Raw genomic sequence first — 21,491 nt, 5'->3', positions numbered from 1 at the left:
AAACGAGGTCTTCCTTCCTTACTGTTGTTTGTCCAGTATTTAGTGCCTGGGACACAGTAGATGCCCAGTAATATTCATTAAATGAATGACTAAATGCTGCTACTATTTATATTTCTTTTTACCATAAATCAAAGGAAATTATGATTTATGTTAGAGTGTTCATCACAGAGATCTCAAATTTCAATTTATCTCTATTTGTTGTCTTAGGACATTTGAACTGTTTTGCTTACAGCTCATGTCTGAAGGAGTTTAGACATTAAATATTACACACAGCTTGTTTAGCCCACCCGTTAGAGTTTCAGCTGTTGAAATGGCCGGTAACAGGGCAAGGCTTTGGGGGTTGACCTGGGTAGTTTTCTGAGAATTTGGAGAACAGAAGAATTTCTCTACCCTTTGTAGTTGATAGCAAGGAATGCCTCCCACCCACCATGCCTTCCTTTTCTCTTGGCCTAAAGAGGTTTTATCTTGACCACTGCTTAATTTAACAATAGCTGGTCTGGCTGGAATGCTGATTAATCATCCAACTCTGGGCAGAGTGCTAAATTGGTGGGATCTCCGCCTCCGAGAGAGGCTAGGCCATTCCAAAGCCAGTCACAAATAGCTCCAAGATCCACAGCTACATTAAGGGCTTATTTCTCACTTCCATTACATCTCCATCCATGGTCAGTTGCAGCTTTCATCTGACACCTAGGCTGAAGGAACAGGGAGAGATGGAGAGGGCACTGAGCCACCTTCTGGCTCTGAACGTCTCTGCCCAGAAGTGCTTCATTTTCCTTCTTTTCATGTTTAAGTATCGACTGAAGCAGGTTACTTGGCCCCACTCAAGATCAGCAGGTTGAAAGGAATCTTGTGCAGGGAGAAGGGGTACTTCTGGAGAAGCGCTGAATACTGGTGCACAGTAATGCCGTCCACCACATTCACCATGACACGTCTGTGAGGTAGATATTATCGCCCCCAGTTTATAGGTGATGAAACTGAGTCTCAGAGAGGTTAATACATTTCCAAACATAGAAGCAGACTGTAAGGTAACAATGCAAAACACTGTGAAAGTCCAGCCGGCCTGTCGTGGTGGATCCTAAGGGTGTCTCTACCGTTAGGTAGTCTTTACTACCTCTTCTGAAGCTGTACCATGTTTTGTTTTTAATCTCTTGGCAGGGAGCTTTCACACAGATTAAGTGCAACACGGACATTTTTATTGGTGGAGTCCCTAATTACGATGACGTGAAGAAGAACTCGGGCATCCTCAAGCCCTTTAGTGGGAGCATCCAGAAGGTACAGGCTTCACTTTTGCATGTTTATGCTGTGACCCTGACTGCAGACAGCGGAATTGAGAACTGTGATCAGTGGAATCGCTGCATCCAAAAAAGAAGCTCGGAGGAAGTTTTAACATTTTAAGATTTTCGTTTTTAATGCTAGCAGCATAGCTTTCCAACCCCATTTTCTTATAACATCTGCTTCTGGGCCTACATCCAGCAGACATTCCACGAAAGCAACTCAATGAAGATGAATCTTTACAATAAATCCGCCAAAAGATCCAGGCATTGCCGGGAGAGGCAACAGTCCTCAGGTGGCTGCAGACGCTTCTACCACAGGGAAGGAGGGGATAGAGTCTCGGAGCAGCGCTTTGCTCTGTGCTTCTCTTTGAGGTTCCTTTGAAGTCTGTTCAAGTCAAGAGCCAACCCTCATTCCCACCTCCACCCCCATTCCTACCCCCGCAATTTGGCAGTTGTTGTTCATCAGTCATGTAACCAAGCTCTTAAGAGCAGAGATTAAGGAGTCCTTCCACAGAAGGTGCAGGGAAAAAAAAAAAATCCAGCTAGTAAAAGACATAGGACGTTGACCCCACACATATTTGTCTGTTAGTCCTTCTCCTGGGGCTGCCCACGACCTCTCCAGTTTCGATACTATGTTTTGTCTGTAACAGAGATGCAGGCTGACTCACCAAACCAGATTTCCAGGACCATCAAACACTGGGAAAAAAAAGCATTTGAAGAAAAGCATATTTGATTCCTGGATGTTAGCTTCCTCTTGTTTCCTTTAGCAACCAGTGATAGAATGTGGGCCACTGATCCTTTCTAGACTTGGGGTGAAGCATGAGAGAGGCTGAAAGTGGAGGCAGCACAGGGAAAGAAAGCCCCATCATGATTTGCACATCTGGGCACTAGGGAGGGGCATGTGGGGCTGTGTCTTCCATCTCTTGTATCCCAGACAAAGGGTCCAGACAAGAGCACAGACAAGGGGTCCAGTCAATATTTGCTGACTCTGAAGTGTTTCCCTTTGTTGCCGAACTCTGACGTCAGCGACACCTCAGCTCAGCCCATTGTCCCCCATCAGTGGGGTAGGCCATGTTTAATGATGTCTTTGAAATTCNGCTTCGCCCCCACCCCCTTCATGTGGCACACACAACCCTTTCCTCCCCACCTCCCGGAAAGGCCACCCACCCCTCCCAGTGGCTGAGTCACTGGCTGTGCCACGTCCTGTAGTGGATGGTAGCATCTTGGCTTGTCTCAAGGACGTATGACTGAGTTTCACAGTTTTTCCCTTGAAGCATGAAAAGGGGAAGATTGTAGAAGGATTCTGGCTACTCTCTTGCAGCTTGCAAGATTCAAGACTGGGAAAAAGTGTTCTCCTAATTCTCCTGGCCCTCCAAGGATGAGGCAGGCCTGTGGAACCATAGATTAGTGGCAGGAAGGACCATGGCTAACCTCTTAGGATCCCCTGGAGGGTGAGGGTCTTTCAGAGAGGTGTTCTGTCTCCAGGGTCTGCAAAGCCTGCCTGACACGGAACCACCAACAGCTCAGAGTAAACACACTCTGAGGGCTGAAAGTTGTGTTCATTTCAGGACAAGTCGAGGGCTAAAAACGTTGTGTCCATTTATCTGGGGCTGGGAAACCTAGCAAGCTCCATAGAATTCATCATTTTCTCCAGAACCCCGTTGTAGGAAGAAGGGAGTGAAGGCCAAGGAGCTGTCTTGTCCCAGTGAATCTGTACAGCAGGGTTAAGAAGGTGATCTGAGTTTCACTTTTTTTTTTTTTAATAGTGGGGAAGGGGATGCAGAGGAGGGAATTCAAGAGTGAAAGGGAGAGAGGATAGCAGGAGGGGGTGGGACAGTCTGGGAGACCCCACTGATGGAGCCGTAGACTTCGCGAGCCTGTTAGCCAGAAGAACACAGCGGTACATGGAGAAGGTTCCCCCAGCCCCACTGCCACCAGAAGGCGTCATTCCCCCTTTGATTCCTGCCTGCATCATACTTCATTCTGTATTCTTCCCCACTTAACTTTATAATAGCACTTCTCAACCTTGGCTCCATTTTAGAATCACCTGGAAAGCTTTTAAAAGTTATTGCTGACTGGATCCCGCCCTCGGAGAGTCTGATTGCATTGATCTGGGTGAGACCTGGGCATTAGTGTATTTCTTAAATTTCCCCAGGCGATTCTAACAGGCAGCCAGGTGGAGAACCCTAATTTTGTATTTATTGGGACTTCTTTACGACCTCCCGGAATCTTCCAGGACCAGAGATGCTGTACTCTCTACAGATTCTCCCAAGGGCCACAGAGCATCGCTTCAGTTCTGCATCACTTACTAGGCGATAAAACAAGAACTGGACATTGTCTCTTTTATGAAAGCTCCCTCACCACATGTAGTTGAGGTGAATATGAGGGGAGCTTTAGCAGAGTGCAGAGATGTTTTCTGTCTTTACATTTTCTCCCAAAGATCATCCTGAACGACCGAACCATCCACATGAAGCACGACTTTACGTGGGGCGTGAACGTGGAAAACGCAGCCCACCCCTGCGTGGGGGCCCCCTGCGCGCATGGGGGCAGCTGCCGGCCCAGGAAGGACGGCTATGAGTGCGACTGCCCCCTGGGCTTCGAGGGGCTCCACTGCCAGAAAGGTACATGGGGAGGGACTCCGGGGCTGCATCCGGGAGCAGAGGGCTCCGGCTTTTCCAGGAGGATCTGTCAACCCTGGGACAGCCGTCTGTGTTTTTTATCGATGATTTCAGTATCGTATTCGATAGCATATGAGATGGTTAATTGTTATATTAAATAAGAATTAAAATGCTGAAATGCCCCTGTAACAGTAGGTATCGGCCTCTTCCCTGAGAAACCCCTCAATGTCTAGTAACCAAAAGGTTACATCATAGTGTAGGGGGGTTTCCAGGACCCCTGCACCTGACCCACGTCCAGAGCCTATCCTGATCGGTGGAAGCTTTATAGGCTGGTAACTATTGACCTCTGCCTGTGAACGCTATAAAGCGTTCTGGATTTGGCTGAGACATTGCACCAGATACAGAAAAATATAAATTCTAAATCGCTTGTTCCAAACTAACGTACAAATAACCTTCTGGAAAGTGCTGTTTTTCATGCTGTTTCCTTGGTGCCTCCATTTCCTCATCTGTAAAATGGGAATAACCATGCAATAGTGTCTAACACAGAAGGTTGTAGGGTAGGCTAAATGAGGCGATGCATATTGCTGAGAGGAATGCCTGGTAAGCACTCAACCAGGGCCAGCCATTGTTGTTACTGGTGAGAAAAATAAAAGGCACTACTCCGATCCCCACCTTCCCTTGTCAGAGCTAGAGCAGGTCACAGGTGGTGAGTCCCTGCCGGACTGAGATTTTCCCATCTGCCCTAGGGAGGCAGAGGCCACAGACCTGGTGTCTGGAGGAGGCCTACCAGCATATGGTCATCGTGTTGGGCCATATAGGTCTTCTTGTTTCCAACATCAGTGTGGCCTCACCTGTCCGGAAACTAATAAAAAAAGATAGACCAAAGGAAATAAGGCAGGGAGCAGCCTAAGTGAAGGGATGTGTTCTCTCTCTTTCCTATTTGTTTCCAGGTTCCTGATCTTTATCAGAATTACGGTTTAGGGGAAGACTGTAAGTTATAGGTAGACATTGCGGTATATGGAATGGTAGAAGTTGTTTTGCAGCAGTCTTGGGAAATATGAATGCTAACTTGCTGGCTGGATGCCAGAGTAGTATTATATTTAAATGAATTCTGAAAGCTGCGTGGCAAATTATATGAAATATATTTATTAACATGGCTCAGCCTAGTGATGAACCTCCAAAGAAGAGTAATTGATCCATTTCTGAAAGATCCTGATTATAATTCTAACAGGCAAATTGTTGTTTAGCTAATAGCGTGTACTTGCAGAGATTTAGTTCAAGAGTAACCCATTCATTCAGAAAATTGAGTTTGGATTTTACACATTAGTGTTTGAATTTCCTGGGTCTCCAATTTTACCGCAGGCAATTCAAGTTTGCTCCTGCCTTAAGTGCTAACAGTAATGGTCAATATATAAAGTCCAGGCTTAAATGAACATGCACCTTTGAGAATGAAAGGAAGAAGGGCGGGATAATTTGTGATCTTGTTAACCCTCCTTTCCTGCTGCAGAATATTATGTATCACAGATACAACATGCTCACATTTATAGCTTCATAACTATAGGGTCTGGTTCAGTGAGAAACAGATCTCACCAGAATGAGGAGTCAGATCCCCATGGAGGGCCTGGGCTGGGGGGACCTCCGGGAGGCATTTAGGCCTCTTTTTCTGCAACATGCTAGGCTAGAGTCAAGAGTAAAATCCAGGCAGACTGTGAGCTCCCCTTGCGTTGTCTCAGTATTTCCTTATGCTCTGAAGTAAAGTAAAGATAGTGCCTTCGGCAGAATGGCAGCTGTCGCCAACCCTAGGAAGGTTTATATATGGGGAGCATGGCCTGGATCATTCATTTCTTCTCCCGTTATACAGCTTGAGAGGATTAATGGGGGTCCGGGCACAGGTTAGGGCTGTTGAGGGCAATTTTCTCCAGGCCCCAGCAGGCACACGGTGGTGTGCTGTTGCCATACAGACTCATTGGGGTGAGCATCCAGTCCTGAGCAAGGACTGGAAAGAGAGGGGAGAGAGACGGGCAGCTATGCTCTTCCACAGAGACGTACAAGAACATTCTAAGAGTTTGGGTGGATTCTTAATGGGAGAGACCAAGAATCCTTAGAAGTCATCCTTGGCTGGCAGGATGAATCCTGATGGGTAGACAGGAGACATCTTGTCAAATCCAGCAGGGTGATCCATAGCTTCATATACTTTAAAGTTTGGATTTTTTCCCTCTCCCTGATAATGTTTCAAAAGCAAGAACCTATTCATAGTATCCCCTCCAGAAGTTAAACCAGTCCTTTTACATTGAGCGACATATTGCAGAAGTCACCAGAGTCCCACCTCATTCAATCCGTACCACCTCCCTCAGGGATTTAGCTCTGGGGATCCTCGCGAGTCTAGTTTTCTCCAACCTGGTCAGGGAGTTTCCACGAGGACCCTCTTTCTCACCACTTGGTGACACAGGAGGCGTGGAGCCAGAAAGTCACACAAATCCTGGAATGGTTCTAGACACTCAGACCGTCGTGGTGGTTTGGGGACCTCGTCCATTGCTCCTGCGAGGCTGAGCCCAGACAGGAGCGGGCATTGGACTCCCGCGGAGCTCCTCACTGCTCCCAGGGCACTGCATCCCATCCCGCTGCGCCTCTCCATCCCAATGTGGGGAACCCGCCAGGACAGGAGAAGCCAGAAGTTCTTTTCTTTTTTCCCAAATCATTTGTATTTCATTTTATTAAAAATTTTAAATATATAATTTATTGTCAAGTTAGCTAACATACAGTGTATACAGCGTGCCCTTGGCTTCGGGAATAGATTCTCATGATTCATCGCTTACATACAACACCCAGTGCTCATCCCAACAAGTGCCCTTGTCAATGTCCATCACCCAATTTCCCCTCCCCACATCAACTGTCAGTTTGTTCTCTGTATTTAAGAGTCTCTTATGATTTGCCTTCCACTCTGTTTGTTTTTTTTTTTTTCTTGCCTTCCTCCGTGGTCTTCTGTTAAGTTTCTCAAAGTCCACCTATGAGTGAGAACATGTGATGTCTGTCTTTCTCTGACTGACTTATTTCACTTAGCATAATACCCTCCAGTTCCACCTACCATCCACGTTGCTGCAAATGGCAAGATTTCATTCTTTTTCACTGCTGAGTAGTATTCCATTATATATATGCACCAGAAGTTCTAACTCCCAGCCTGCTTCTAACTTCAGGTGCCTATAAAAATCATAAGACCCAACTTTGGTGGTTCTCTCACCTCCCATTTGGGGGCCCTTACTCTTTGAGGGGTGACTTCTCCCACCTCAAATCTAGACATCCCATATAGCACCCCAATACTGAGACCCCCTTCTCATTTTACCAGAAGGGCATCACCAAGTCCTCCATCCTCATGCAATGTATTCCCCATTCTTAGGGATTTCTTTTGTCTCTACTCTCATCCAAACTTACCCCTCTTGTATCTAGTCCCTCAGAGTTCCTGTATCTAAGTAAGTGACTAGCAAGACAAAGCAGAGTTTCACAAAGCTCATGTAAAAAATTAGGTTCTAAGAAATATTAATGAGTCTTTTGAGCACACACACACACAGACAGGCAGACATACAATCACATACACAAAATGGGAGTGGGAGTGGTGTTCTCTGGTCAAATAAGCTTGGGTAATCCTGAGCCACCAGAGTTCAACAGCTCTCTCTTCTGCGGGACTTCTCAGCGCCTTGGCCATGATCTGAGTGTCCAGGACAAGGATACAGGATACAGCCTCTTCCTCCTGGGCTTCTCCCAGCCCAGAGCACACAGGCCCCTTGGGAAAGAACTCAGCCCTGGACCTCCCTTCCCTTCCCTGCATTACTGAGAAGTTTGGGCTCAGACCGAGCAGGACCCTGCAGTCCACTAGATGGGGGTGTTTCTCTGTAGCAGGTGAGCTGTTCCACACAGCAAAACCGGTTCGGTCACATATTTGTCAGAGAAGCACAGTCCTAAAAGATCAGATCCTGCCTTATCATTACAGATATAACACAAATGCAACATTTTGAACATTTTGTATTTAGCAAATTCACAGCATATTGGGGGTCTGATTTAGATGATTTTGTTTTATTTTTGGTCCAAATGTATGAAAAAAATAGCTTCAGTCAATATAGAGCATAAGAAAACTCAGAATACAAAAGCACAGATTAAGAAAACATTAATTATGCATACTACAGGGAATTTTTTTCCTTGGGATGTTGTATCATTAAACAATGGAAACATGGGCGCATGCAGCCTAGACATTGATCTTGAGAGAGCTGACGACTAGTCATAAAGGAAAAGGTATTTTGTTGTTGTTTACTCTGTGGCCAGAGTCAGCTGTCACATAACCGAGAATTCTGTACCAAGTCAAACTGTCCGGCAAAGGACAGAGCTACCTACCCTGTGGGTGTGGGTGCTACCATCCATCAGGATGGTGTTGGGAGAGTCAGATTACACGTCCCCCCCCCCCCCCCCCNCCTCCCCCCCCCGCCCCCCTCAGGTCTTTCCTCCGCTGTGGTCCTGTGAGAGAGCCAGCACTCTTTATAGTCTTTTGGGAATTAATTTCAAGTCCCTCAAGTGGAAAATTCGCTTTGCCTGGCTTGGAGGCTGCTATTCACTGGGGTATTTTTTTTGTGTCAGCAGATGGCACAAGCTTCTGGGTATAAATGTGAAGACGTGACAAAAATACTTTTCAACTAGTGCAGTTGCCGCAGAAAAAAAGGCAATGTAGAAACAATCAGATTAGGATAAAATATCATCATATTTACAATAAACCACAAAGGGCCAGAAAGGGCCTAGATGGTCACCTCCAGCTCTGATGTTTTAGTATGGAGTTAATATTTATCCATATATCCTGCCTACCGTGAGTATATCTTCACCATTTTGTATTCAGTCATGTCATTTCTGGAGCGTCCCCTGCTGTTTGTTAATCGCAAAATAAGCAGGGCTCTGAGATCTAAAAGGGGCGTGGGGGCGGGAATTGGGGTGATACTTTTCCACTACAGAGAGAAAAGAGGCAGCTGGTTGGCTTACCATTCCTCTTTCATATGTAGCCTAGAGTCAAGAAAAGTAATAATCATTGACAAGGTAACTAACTTTTTAGCAAAGAACTATTTCTTCAGGTTTAGAATAAATGGGGGGGGCTCAGAAGTGTCAGACAGCTTATTATACATCTCTTCTTTGTCCACCCCCCCCCCACCCCCACTGTTAAGTGGAGACTTCGTTAGGGAGGTGAGTGGGGTGACTTTGTGTAATCCTGCTGAGAAAGATCCCAGTGGTCCCTTTGGGATTCTTAGTCACACTCCCTTAGGGTGAGCTGGGCCCTTTGCAGGGCTTTATGAGGGAATCAAGGCTGGTTTTCAGGGATCTGCAACCAAGAGAATTGGGATTTTACAATGACTGGAATTCTGACTTTTGCTGTTCTGTTCCATGCTGGCACCTGGCAGAGTGTGGGAACTACTGCCTCAATAGTAAGTACAGTACGTTCCACGAGACACCGGGAAAGCGCTCTGGGTTCATGCCAGGGAGGGTTCTGGCCGGGCCATGGGCACAGTGCAGGCCAACCACATGCAGAGGGTAACCAGGGTAAATGGGGTGGCCCTCGGACACGCTACCAGGGTGGTGGGAATCCCCCCTCTGAAGCCACCAGCCCTGCAAATGCACTCATCTCCCTGCTGGACCTCAGGAGGAGCCTGAGCCCCAGAGCTGAGGGGCTTAGCAGGCAGCTGGACGGGGCTCACACAGACCCCTTTGAGGCTCTCTGTGTGCAGAGCTGAGGACATGTGACAAGCACATCCTGACCATTTCAAGGAGCCCAGGGAACACTGGCTTTTGGCCACAAGCCCACGTCCATGGCCAATAAACAGCAGGGCCCTGCCTGCCTCTCTCCCTGGGGGTGAGCCAAGCCCAGTAGGGGAGCCTTGGCTATGTTTAGCTCTGGGAACGACTCCTCCGTCAGCTTGGATATCTTCTCCTTCTAGGCACTTGTATCTGGAAAGTAGAGGCCTGCATCCCAGCTGTGAGCCCCCTTTTACCTCAACCACGCTTGCCCTCTCATCTCCACTCCTATTCTTCTGGGTCCTTCTCTCTCTGCCTGGTTTCCCCACCCTGATTTCTTTCCGCCGCCACCGAAGGCTGCCCATCTGCCTGGCTCTCCTTTCTTTCATGCCTTCTGCCTTCCTGCTTTGTCGTCTTCTTTTCTCCTTTCCCTTCTTTCTCCTTCTACCCATTTGTTTTCCTACTCAACTCTTGCTATTTTCACCCCACTCTTTGTTCCTCTATTTCCCCTCCTTTTCTTCCCCTCTTTCTCTTACCTACTTTAAACAAAAGGGAGACAGGCTGGTGGTGTGGCCAGAATTTTAAGCTACAGTAGCCCCCTGTCTATCTGCTAGGGGGAACATTCCAAGACCCCCAGTGGATGCCTGAAGCCACAGACAGTACAGAATTCTACATACTGTATGTGTTTTTCCTGTACATACTTCCCTACGATACAGTTTAGTGTCTAAATTAGGCACAGTAAGAGGTTAGCAGCAATAACTAATAATAAAATAGAACAAGTATAACAACGTTTGTAATAAAAGTTATGGGACTGTGGTCTCTCTCTAAATATCATATTGGACTCTACTCACCCTTTTGATGCTGTGAAATGAGAGTGAGGTGGATGGTGTAGTCGTGGTGGCCCCGCGTTAGGCTCCGAATGACTTTCTGAGGGTAGTCAGGAGAATCATGTCCCTTTGCACCACAGCCAACTATAAGTAACTCAAAGTGTGGATGGCAAACCCATGAATAAGTGGGGGCTACTGTATCAGAGCGTTTCTTGGTTCTAATAGGCCCTCTTGGCTGGCAGCTCCCTGTCCAGGGCTATGCTATGTCAGAGGGTAATAGACCAATTCCTTCATAGTTCCCTCAGAAATGATCTTAAATGTTTCATTTCTCTTCCTTTGCTTTTCTTGGTTTCTTCTTTCCTTCCGTCTGTTTGTCCTTCTTCCCTTCCTCTTTCCTTCCTTTTTTAATATGTATTTTTTATTAAAAAATATTGGGAACTTGCCAACAGAGGACCTTATATTGGGGCTCAATGTCATTGGGTTTGAGGGTTTGCTGTTGTCTCTGTCTGTATTTTCATGTTTAAAAAGTTATACTTCAACTCTCTTACTCTTCATAGTATCAAATAATTACACACTTTCTCTCCTGAGTGTAGAGTCAGCTCACTGTCTTCTTTGTGTCAACCACATATTTTTGTGAAACTATAACTTGGTTTATAAGCTGCCTTAGGGGTGGTTGACCATTCGACTTTGGCTCAGGTCATGATCTTGTGGTTCGCAGGCTTGAGCCCCACAATGGGCTCTGTGCTGACAGCTCAGAGCCTGGAGACTGCTTCACAGTCTGTGTCTCCCTCTCTGTCCCTCCCTGGCTCATGCTCTGTCCATCTCTCTCTCAAAAAAAAATTACAAAAATTAAAATAAAACAATAAGCTGGCTTTTACTCTCTCATTTCATATGCATTTCTTTGAAAATGAGATTAATTCCATGTTAATTTCCTTAAACTGTCATTTCTGTCTTTCTAAAGAGGAAAAAGATATTGCTAACTGTGTGGAAAAGGGAAAACAAAGTGATGAGAAATTAGAAAGAAGGAAATGTACTTCTAAAATATTGGAAAGTTTTTGCTAAGTAGGCCAAGGGCCAGAAGTAGGGAGCACCCATTGGCTTATGGTCTTCTGCTGTCTCAGCTGTGTGATCTTGGGCAAATCCTTGGTGACTCCTGTGTGTCATTTTCCTCTTCTGTAGAATGGGAATAAGCAACCCTCCTTCATACTCCCTGCTACTTCGTGGGATTGTAGCGAAGATCCTGTGAAATATGACACTAGGAGGTGAATTGCAAAACAAAAACAAAAACAAAAAAACAGAAGTCAAAGCCTTATCGTGCCCACTTCACCGATCTTTTGAGGTCATGGCTGAAGGAGTCCTGGGGCAGATTGGCTTCAAATAATGAACTCTTGGTGGGCTTTGTTTGGAGACTGTTTTCTCTGCCTCCCTTAGAGAACATCGAGGGTTGTCCCCAGCTGTTTCCCCATATGGCCCCAGACCTGCTCTTTAGCTTCCAAGAATAATTGGGCACAGTTCAAGTTTCAACATCTTGCAGGGACTTCTTAGTAGGGCTGAGGCCAATAGCAGTGAAAGCCAGCCCCAGGGAGGCAACCACAGGGAGACACCAACTCCCAGCCACGACAGGCAGTTCTGACCCTGGCCAAGTACATGTGCAGCCAAGAGGAAGGGGCTGACAAGTTGTTAAATGTCCCACTTCCAGGAGCTGGCTTCCTTTGTATTTTCCTGCCATGTGGTTGAGGGCTGGGTTCAGGAGAGCCATATACCACATAACCTCCATTTTTTGTTCTGTCTCAGCAATCACAGAAGCCATCGAGATCCCACAGTTCATAGGCCGCAGTTACCTGACCTATGACAATCCAGACATCCTCAAGAGGTAAGACGTCACAGCAGGCACCATCCTTATCTCTGTGGGAGTAGATTTCTCAGAGTCTTTCCCAGGACTTTGCTTATCTTACTTGCCAGAAGATAATTCTCAAAGAAGGATATACTGCCGTGGCCTTAGGAGGGGTGGGGGTGGGGGGGCACACACACAATAAACATAGAAACCAGAACAAAACAAACAAAAAACAAACTGAATTTGAAAAATGCTGCCCTTCAAATAACCCCATCACAAACAACCCAAACCTTTTCTGGTCAAAGGGCCTGGAGAGAGGAACGTGCCCAGGTCCAGGATTTCCGATACTTGGGTTTTGAGAAGCAGTGAGAACTTGACAATCCCAAAGCCAAGATTATGAGTGTGATTCCCCAGGAGGGTCAGTTAGCTGCATGCTGTTGTGTGACCACAGTCTGTGGCTCTGCTTAGAAGCAGCAGCAGAAGCACCCGGTGTTTCCACGCTGGTCTTCAAATGCAGCAGATACTACTCTGTATCTTCCTCTGCAAAATCCACTCTCCTCTACAGGCTCTGGCCCCCTCATGGAGGGGCTTCTCAGCTCTCCTCATGTGGATACAAGAAGCCTACATCCTCGCCATGGCTTTAATCCTGGTGGCAGGAGCTCCAGTACCACTCTGCAGGCCACTTCTCCTGGTTTGGAGCATGTTTACGGGAGAAGGAAGAGGGTGGCCTTAGGCCAAGTCCTCGCCCCAGTGAGGCGCATCTTTGGTGCTTTCCATTTGCCTTGCTCTCCTTTTTCCTCCTCTGGTTCTTTGTAGTTTATAGGGTGCCACCCCCCACCTTGCCACCAACACCATCATTCTAGAATGTTCCTTCATCTTCAGGTTGACTGCATCTTAACAGACTAAGGCAGAGCATTAAGCCAAAGACACTAGGTTCTTAGGGTAGAGTTTGGGGGCTTTGAAGGGACAGAAGTAGTAGAGAGACCTCTTCTTGCGACATTGGATGTCCCTGTTAGAACACACACCAGATAGACATTGCTTCCTTTCTTTAATTCCACGTTGTATTTCTCTTGCTTGCCTTTGCATGGGGCCTTAGGAATAATGGGTTCCCAGCCAAGAGAGAGCTTCTCCCTTCTTCAGCACTTTCTCCCCCCAAAATGGACAGACATTCGGTCCCCAGAAAACAAGGGAGTGTGAAAGGGCCCAAGTCTTCAGCACTCTGGTGCTTAGTAAGAGGTGCTGGATGGTTTGGGGGAGTCAAGGGGTTTGGTGAGAGTAAGAGGTGCAGGGCCCCAAACCAACTGTGTGAATGTGTGTGCATGCATGTATATGTGATGTGTGCGAAGCTGCAAGTAGATGTCGAGATCAGGGTCTTTTTCAATTGGATGCCTTTGGCTGCAAGTAACAGAAAACTCAGCTCAAAATGTCTTAAAAATGAAGGGCATTTACTATATCATGTAATAAGCAGTACAGACTTAGACTGGTTCCTGGGTTGGTTAATTCAGAGGTTCAACTGTATCATCAAAGGCTAAGTCTCTTCCATCTTTCTGCTCAGTTATCCTCAGCAACTTCTCCAGAGGCCACTCCCTTCATGGTTATAAGACAGCTATCCATAAGATGTTCATAAGATGGCTATAAATCAGGGCACTATCCAGTGGAAGTAAAAAATTTTTATGTGACTTTTTAATTTTTATTTTTTAATGTTTATTATTGAGAGAGAGAGAGAGTACGTGAGTTAAGGAAGGGGGAGAGGAAGAGAGGGAGACACAGAATCCGAAGCAGGCTCCAGGCTCTGAGATGGCAGCACAGAGCCCAACATGGGGCTCAAACTCATGAATCATGAGATCATGTCCTGAGCCAAAGTCGGATGCTTAACCAACTGAGCCACCCAGGCACCCCAACATGTGACTCTTTTAAAGGAAAAGAATCTTTCCTAGAATCCTCCTGATAAATTTCCTCTATCTCATTGGACAATATTAGTCACATGGCCACCCCTAAACCAATAACTCAGGAGAAATGGAACCATTATGATCAGCTCATACTAATCAATGTATTCAAAGCAAGTGAGAGAAGGAAGGAACCTGTAATAAAAGATGGAAAAAAACAGATCTCTAGCAAGTAGGCCAGGACTAGATTCTCTGTACCTGGCCTGGTGGCAAAGTCATCATTATGGACCCTGCTTCTTGCTGCTTCACTCTGAGATGCTGCATGGGGACAGTAAACTTGATCTCTTCCTGTGTAGGTCAGGCTCTTGGGAAACCTAGACAAAAGCTCCCTCCACTGTTCACTACAGATAATCCCCGAGTGATGGTGGTTCGACTGAATGATTGTTCAGCTTTACAGTGGTGCAAAAGTAATGCACACTCAGGAGCAACTATACTTTGAATTTTGAATTTTTATCTTCTCTCAGGCTAACAATGTGTGATATGATCTTCTCTCCCAGTGCAGGGCAGTGGCTGCAGCTCTCATTCAGCCACACCATCACGACGGTGAACCACAAAAGCACTTACAACCATTCTGTTCCCATACAACTATTCTGTTTTCCATTTTCAGTATGGTATTCAATAAGTTACATGAGACAGTCAACACTACTGTAAAGTAAGCTTTGTTTTGGATGATTCTGTTCTCCTGTGGGCTAATGTATGTGCTCTGAAACCGTTTAAGGTAGGCTAGGCTAAGCTATGATGTTTGCTAGGTTAGGTCTATTAAATGCATTTCTCACTTAAGGTATTTTCAATTTGTGATGGGTTTATCAGGGTGTAACCCCATGGTGAGTTGAGGAAGGTCTGCACTGAATACACTCTACAGCTCCTGACCAGGTATGTGAGACAGAGGGACAGCATGAGGGATAGGAAAACAGAAAAAGAGACTTTCTCAGTAGTGCCATATTAGGAGCAATAGTATATTATGTTTACTTTTATCTCACCTTTTATTTAAGGACCTCATGCTTGCTCTTCTCCTTTTATTAGATAAAACCCTGGTCACTTTAGGTAGACTAGATTTCTGAACTGGTCTATCCCCAAGAATTGAATAGAACACAAGCACGTGATTGTATTCCCAGCCATGGCTGTAGGGGCAGGGAGCTGACGTGCCTGAGCGCCGCTCCGTTCCTCAGCATCCTGTTCTACCCCACCTGCTGCTGCCCCAATCACGCTCAAGATCATTATCCTATCAAGCCACCTTCCTTGACTGGCACTCAGCCTCCTCCTCTGCCCTCAAGGACAGTCACTGCCAGAGCAGGCCATCCATGGCCATGATCATAGCCCAGAGGACTGCCAACTTGAACCCCTTGGCAGTTAAGAAACTCATGCTCTGTTGGGGAATAAGGAACACTTTTCCAAGGCCCTATGAGGGTGGGACAGGAAAGAGAGAAGACTGAGATGTGTATAGGGGGTGGTACATCTTTGATGCTGGCATTGGCCAGAGTCTGGCTAATCTGTAACTCATCAAGTGCTTCCTCGTGGGGAGCACTTGTGGGGAAAGGAACACTGCTGCAGAATGAGAAGTCCATAATTTTAGACCCATACTGTGACTCGTGGTGGTGATGCCATTTTTAATTTCCCAGGAGTAAGTATCAGAAATGCCAGATTACCCTTATACCTGGCTTCTCGGGGCTGGTGGACAAAACTGGGATTATTCAGAATGGATGTTGGTGGAGACTGGTTGGTTTGTTGCAATTATTTGTGTATTTTCCCCAGGGTATCAGGATCAAGAACAAATGCATTCATGAGGTTTAAGACAACTGCCAAAGATGGCCTGTTGTTGTGGAGGGGAGATAGCCCCATGAGACCCAACAGCGACTTCATTTCCTTGGGCCTTCAAGATGGAGCTCTGGTGTTCAGGTAACCTCCTCACCAGCTGTCTGCAGCATCATCTTGCAATTTTTCTCGGACAGGGCTGACCATGCCAAACAGAGTCATGCCAAAGTTAGCACATAGCCTGCTGGAATTGACTGTTGCCTGAAGGTCCAGGCTTATCTGAGGCTCCTGGTGTTTCAATGTTTCATCCATCTTGTAGAGCAGTAGTCAGCAAATTGTAGCCTGAGGGCCAAAAAGTAGCCCACCACCTGTTTTTGTAAATGAAGTTTTGTTGGAATTCTGCATACTCATTCATTTATATATTATCTGACCGCTTTCATGCTACATTGGCACACTTTTTTTTTTTTTACAAATAGTTTATTGTCAAATTAGTTTCCACATAACACCCAGTGCTCATCCCCACAAGTGCCCTCCTCCATGCCCATCCCCCCCTCCCCCCACATCCATCAGTCCTCAGTTTTTGTCAGCATTCAAGAGTCTCTCATGGTTTGCCTCTCTCCCTTTCCGCCACCATTTCCCCCCTTCTTCTCCCCCTTGTTCCTCAGTCAAGTTCCTCCTAATCCTCCTATACGTGCAAACATATGATATTTGTCCTTCTCTGCCTGACTTATTTCGCTCAGCATAACACCCTCAAGGTCCATCCATGTTGCTACACATGGCCAGATTTCATTCTTTCTCATTGCCATGTAGTATTCCATGGTATAGATAAACCACATCTTCTTGATCCATTCGTCCGTTGATGGACACTTAGGCTCTTTCCATGTTTTAGCTATTGTGGAGAGTGCTGCTATGAACATTGGGGTACAAGTGCTCCTATGCCTCAGCATTTCTGTATCCCTTGGGTAAATTCCTAGCAGTGCTATTGCTGGGTCATAGGGGAGTTCTATTGTTAGTTTCCTGAGGAACCTCCACACTGTTTTCCAGAGGGGCTGTACCAGTTTACATTCCCACCAACAGTGTAGGAGGGTACCCGTTTCTCCGCATCCTCGGTAGCATCTAGAGTTCTCTGATTTGCTCATTTTAGCCACTCTGACTGGCGTGAGGTGGTATCTCAGTGTGGTTTTGATTTGTATTTCCCTGATGAGGAGGGATGCTGAGCATCGTTTCATGTGTCTGTTGGCCATCTGGATGTCCTCTTTGGAGAAGTGTCTGTTCATATCTTCTGCCCATTTCTTCACTGGGTTGTTGGTTTTTCGGGTGTGGAGTTTGGTGAGTTCCTTATAGATTCTGGATATTAACCCTTTATCTGATATGTCATTTGCAACTATCTTTTCCCATTCCGTTGGTTGCCTATTAGTTTTGTGGGTTGTTTCCTTTGCTGTGCAGTACATTGGCACACTTGATTGGTTTCAATGGGGACTGGATGGCAAAGCCTAAAATATTTATTATCTGGCCCTTTACAGAAAATGTTTTGACCCCTGTTCTAGCAGGGTGCAGCCATATGCTCCCCACTTGCAAATTAGGAAGTCGTAGAGAGAGGACTTTGATAGCGCTAAGCATGGACATGAGTATTCAGCTCAAGCTAGCTCGGACTGATGCAACTATCTATGGTTGAGAAACCTGGCTTAAATTCTGCCTCTGTCCCCTATTAGCTGTGCAGCCTTTGGAAGGAGAATGCCTGCTCTCCAATCTCCCACTGCAAAGAAGAGCAAAGCACAGACTCATATGTCAGTAGGTCAACCCAACATTTGGATTTTTGTAAATGCTTCTTGGGTGATACTGATAAGGCAGTCCCAGAAGCTCTTACCTCTTTTGAGTGACTTCAGACTGTTCTCAAATGCGTCAAATGGATAGCTGTATAGTAGCAGAAGGATTTCCTAGGCCACTTCTCCCCACCCCACTGGGTGGGGGCTGGGTTTTCCCAGGGCAGGCACTGGCTCATGTGATGAGAAGAAGCTTCTGTAGAGATTGTGATGATACATCCTCAGCTTGAGATTAGAAATGACCTGGGTGGCTCCGTAGGTTGAGTGTCCAATTCTTGATATCAGCTCAGGTTGTGATCCCAGAGTCGGGGATTGAGCCCCATGTTGGGCTCTTTGCTGACTATGGAACAAACTTAAGATTCTCTCTCTCCCTCTGCTCCCCTCCCCCAAGCGTGGTCTCTGGACCAGCAGCATCAGTGTCACCTGGGAACTTATTAGAAATGCAGGTTCTCAGTCGTCCCCACACTCCCCACCTCCAGCCGATTTACTGAACCAGAAAAACTCTAGGGGAGCGCCCAGCCATCTGTTTTAACGGTTTCTCCAAGTGACTCTGTGTCTGCTAAAGTTTGAAACCCCTGCACAGTCTCTAGATCATCTTCTCTGCTCCATGGGGGTAGGAATTTCTCTGGCTTTCTCTTTTTTAATTCCTCCTCTGGTGAGTAGCACCGATTTGCTACATGATAGGGCATCATTTGGAATTAAAACAAAGATGACGGACTTGTGGAGAGGAGGAAGATCTTAATTCTGGGGCTTCTGGGGCTCATGCACTGGGATTACCGACAGCCAGAGGAGAATAACCGTGGAGTCTTTTTCAGTTTAAATAAAAGGCATCTTGAGAGGAAGTGTCACTTGCCCAACACGACGCTTGCTCCCAGACAGCAGAGCACACTAAGCTGTGCAATCCTGTGCTTGCCCTGCTCTTGTGAGCGCGCACGTGATTGGAGGCCAGAGGCTGGCCAGTGGGAGCAGTTCTCACCGTCTGGGCCCCCTTCCCCCGCTTGGCCCTGAGGTCAAAGGCAGAGCTCTTCACACCCCACTTTCAGGCTGGCTGCCGCGAAGCCATTTTCTTGTGGTTTTCCTGTGGTTAACCTCACCAAGGCCTCAAGTACTTGATTGTGCCCAGAAAAGGGAACTGAAACAGTAGCTGGGCCGTGGGTGGGAGGCCCCACTTCCCCCTAAACCGCCAGCTAAAACCCATCCATTCCGCCAGGTCAGCGGAGCTCGGCCCAGGGCCCACCCGGCACAGCAGGCCCTCTGGCTCCCGCAGCTGGCCAGCCCCCACTCCCCACGCCCCCAGGGCACCCTTCTGGCAACTCCACCACATCCCAGTCATTTTTCTCAGGCTACCAGTTCTTCCTCAGGATTCTGAAAATGGGCCCAGTGTTTTTCATTTAAGCCTGGAGTTCCGGCCGTGTTCTATGTAAGGAATCCATCACTTCGCCCCCACCAAGGCACACATCTGTGCCCGTCCCTGGGCCTGGGGCCGCCACCATGCTGTCTCCGCTGCATTTCCTTCGTCTGGGCCGTTACTTCCCACATCCATTCACCCAGCACTGACATAGGAAAGGCAGCTGCAGGAGGCTGGGCAGAGAGAAGAATTAGAGTTCAGACCAGTGGTTTGAAAATGTCCATATACAGAGTCAATGGGGAGCTTGTCTCAGAGGTTGATTCCTGAGACCACCCCCTGAGATCCTGATGGACCAGGTCCTAGTGGGCACCAGCATCTGTTTGGAAACCATCAGGAACCACGCTCTAAAAAACAGGGTCTGAAATGATCAAAAGTGTGGGCTTCTGGGTCAGACCTGTGCCATTCCCATGGCTAAGTGACCTCTCGCAGGTCACCTGACCTCTATGAAAGGAAATAATTGTGAGGATTGAAAGAGTTTATGCAATGCAGGGTCTGGCATATCTAGTAGTTAGTGGTAATGATTATTAAAATCATGATCTTTGAGCAAATGTTTTCTGTTTCTGTGTGCAAGATGAAGTAGAAGAAAGGGAATCCAAGTGTGTGGATAATGGCTGTTTTGTTTCGTTGTACTTTATGATTGGATATGGGGCATAAAACCCTGTGAACAGGTATGTGACAATCACTTGACTGACCGTCTTTCCCACTATGTCCATGTGACTTAATAACATTTTCAGGCAAGAGAGGAAAAGGAAGGGATGTGCCATTAGCCCGGTGCCCTGTGCTACAGTACAAAGGGAGCATGACTAAGCAGGGGTGTCACCACGTGGAGGCAGTGCAGTGGCTTCCAAGAGGCTTCACCTGGTGGCTCTTCCAGGCGGCCCACCTTGGTGCTCAGCCCCATAGTTTCTCATGCACAGCAAGTTAAGTAGGTAAATTTGGATCAGAATAACCGATTCAGGCTAACCAGATTCACAAGGCATTGATAGAGAAGCCAGACATACATTCATTTGTTGANGCTGACAGCTCAGAGCCTGGAGCCTGTTTCAGATTCTGTGTCTCCCTCTCCCTCTGACCCTCCCCTGCTCATACTGTCTCTCTCTCAGAAAGAAATAAAACATTAAAAAAATTTAAAAAAACCAAAAAACAAAAAGCAAACCCTGAGGTATAATTTGCATAAAGTACACAAATGTTTGGTGTACACCTTGATGAAATTGGTAATTTTTAAAATTTTTTAATGTCTATTTATTTTTGAGAGAGAGAGTAGGGGGAGGGGCAGAGAGAGAGGGAGACATGGAATCCAAAGCAGGCTGCAGGCTCTGAGCTATCAACACAGAGCCTGATGCGGGGCTCAAACCCACAAACTGTGAGACCATGGCCTGAGCCGAAGTCGGATGCTTAAACTGGCTGAGCCACCCGTGCGCCCCTGAATTTGGTAAATTTTTAAACCTGTAGACACCTGTGTAACCACCCCCCAGAACAAGATAGAGAACATTTTCCTCACCCAGGAAAGCTCCTTCATGCCCTCTCCCAATACAGGTAACCACTGTTTTTGGTCTTTTCTCATTGCAAAAAAACAAAGAGATATTCCAGGGTGACAGCGTCTGGAGAAGCAGGAGGCTGTTTGGAGGCTCAGATAGAGTGCTGGGGAGTGTTGGAGAGTCCGGTCATGGAGATGCCGACTGCATGGCCCCTCCAATCGCCACCCCACAATGAGGGCTGGATTCCTGTCTGCCAAGTTCAGTGTTGACTCCTCTGAGTGCTTTCTGGCTCTTTGCATGAACAGGAACGTTATCAACTGAAAGGTTTCCATTCACTGGATTACAATCACGTTCCAGTCTGGTGTCCCTGAGCTTATACCAAAATCACCCTGATTCAGAAACCTGGGTGTTTCTGGCTTTTTTAGTTACATATTTATAACCTGTTGGTTTACTCTCACATATGACTACTCTTCCAGGAGAGGCCTGATGAGTTTAACTCTTGGTGGCAACTTTCTCCTTATTACTGGTTCCTGTGGATGTATTGCTAACCCTGAATATGAGCTGCATTAAAGACCACATATATTTGGGGTAGTGGGGTTATTTGGATCTTACTGTGTGCTGTGCTCTTTACATATAATATTCCCTACAGTCCTTCAGGGAGGGTATTATTACCCCCATTTCACAGATGAGGAAACAGGCTCAGAGAGATCAGGCAAATGACCAAGGTCACAGAGCTAGTAATTGGCAGCACTGGGAATCAAGTCCAGCTAG

The 21,491-nt window shown here is 46.7% G+C and overlaps 1 protein-coding gene across 3 annotated transcripts in view; it reads left to right on the top strand.

The window, feature by feature from the left end:
- Positions 1–21,491, top strand: part of EGFLAM (EGF like, fibronectin type III and laminin G domains) — a 182,901-nt gene that overhangs the window by 152,855 nt on the left and 8,555 nt on the right. For all 3 annotated transcript variants that reach the window (XM_077763471.1, XM_077763472.1, XM_077763470.1), the window contains 4 exons: positions 1,156–1,272; positions 3,715–3,895; positions 12,274–12,352; positions 16,012–16,155. In XM_077763471.1, coding sequence (XP_077619597.1) covers positions 1,156–1,272; positions 3,715–3,895; positions 12,274–12,352; positions 16,012–16,155 — 521 coding nt within the window. The remainder of the gene's footprint in view (positions 1–1,155; positions 1,273–3,714; positions 3,896–12,273; positions 12,353–16,011; positions 16,156–21,491) is intronic.

Source organism: Crocuta crocuta, unplaced genomic scaffold (genome assembly GCF_008692635.1).
Source record: "Crocuta crocuta isolate KB4526 unplaced genomic scaffold, BGI_CrCroc_1.0 scaffold4, whole genome shotgun sequence".
NCBI classification, from domain to species: domain Eukaryota; kingdom Metazoa; phylum Chordata; class Mammalia; order Carnivora; family Hyaenidae; genus Crocuta; species Crocuta crocuta.
The sequence above is the reverse complement of the archived record's forward strand: the minus strand, read 5'-3'. Positions and strand labels throughout refer to the sequence as shown.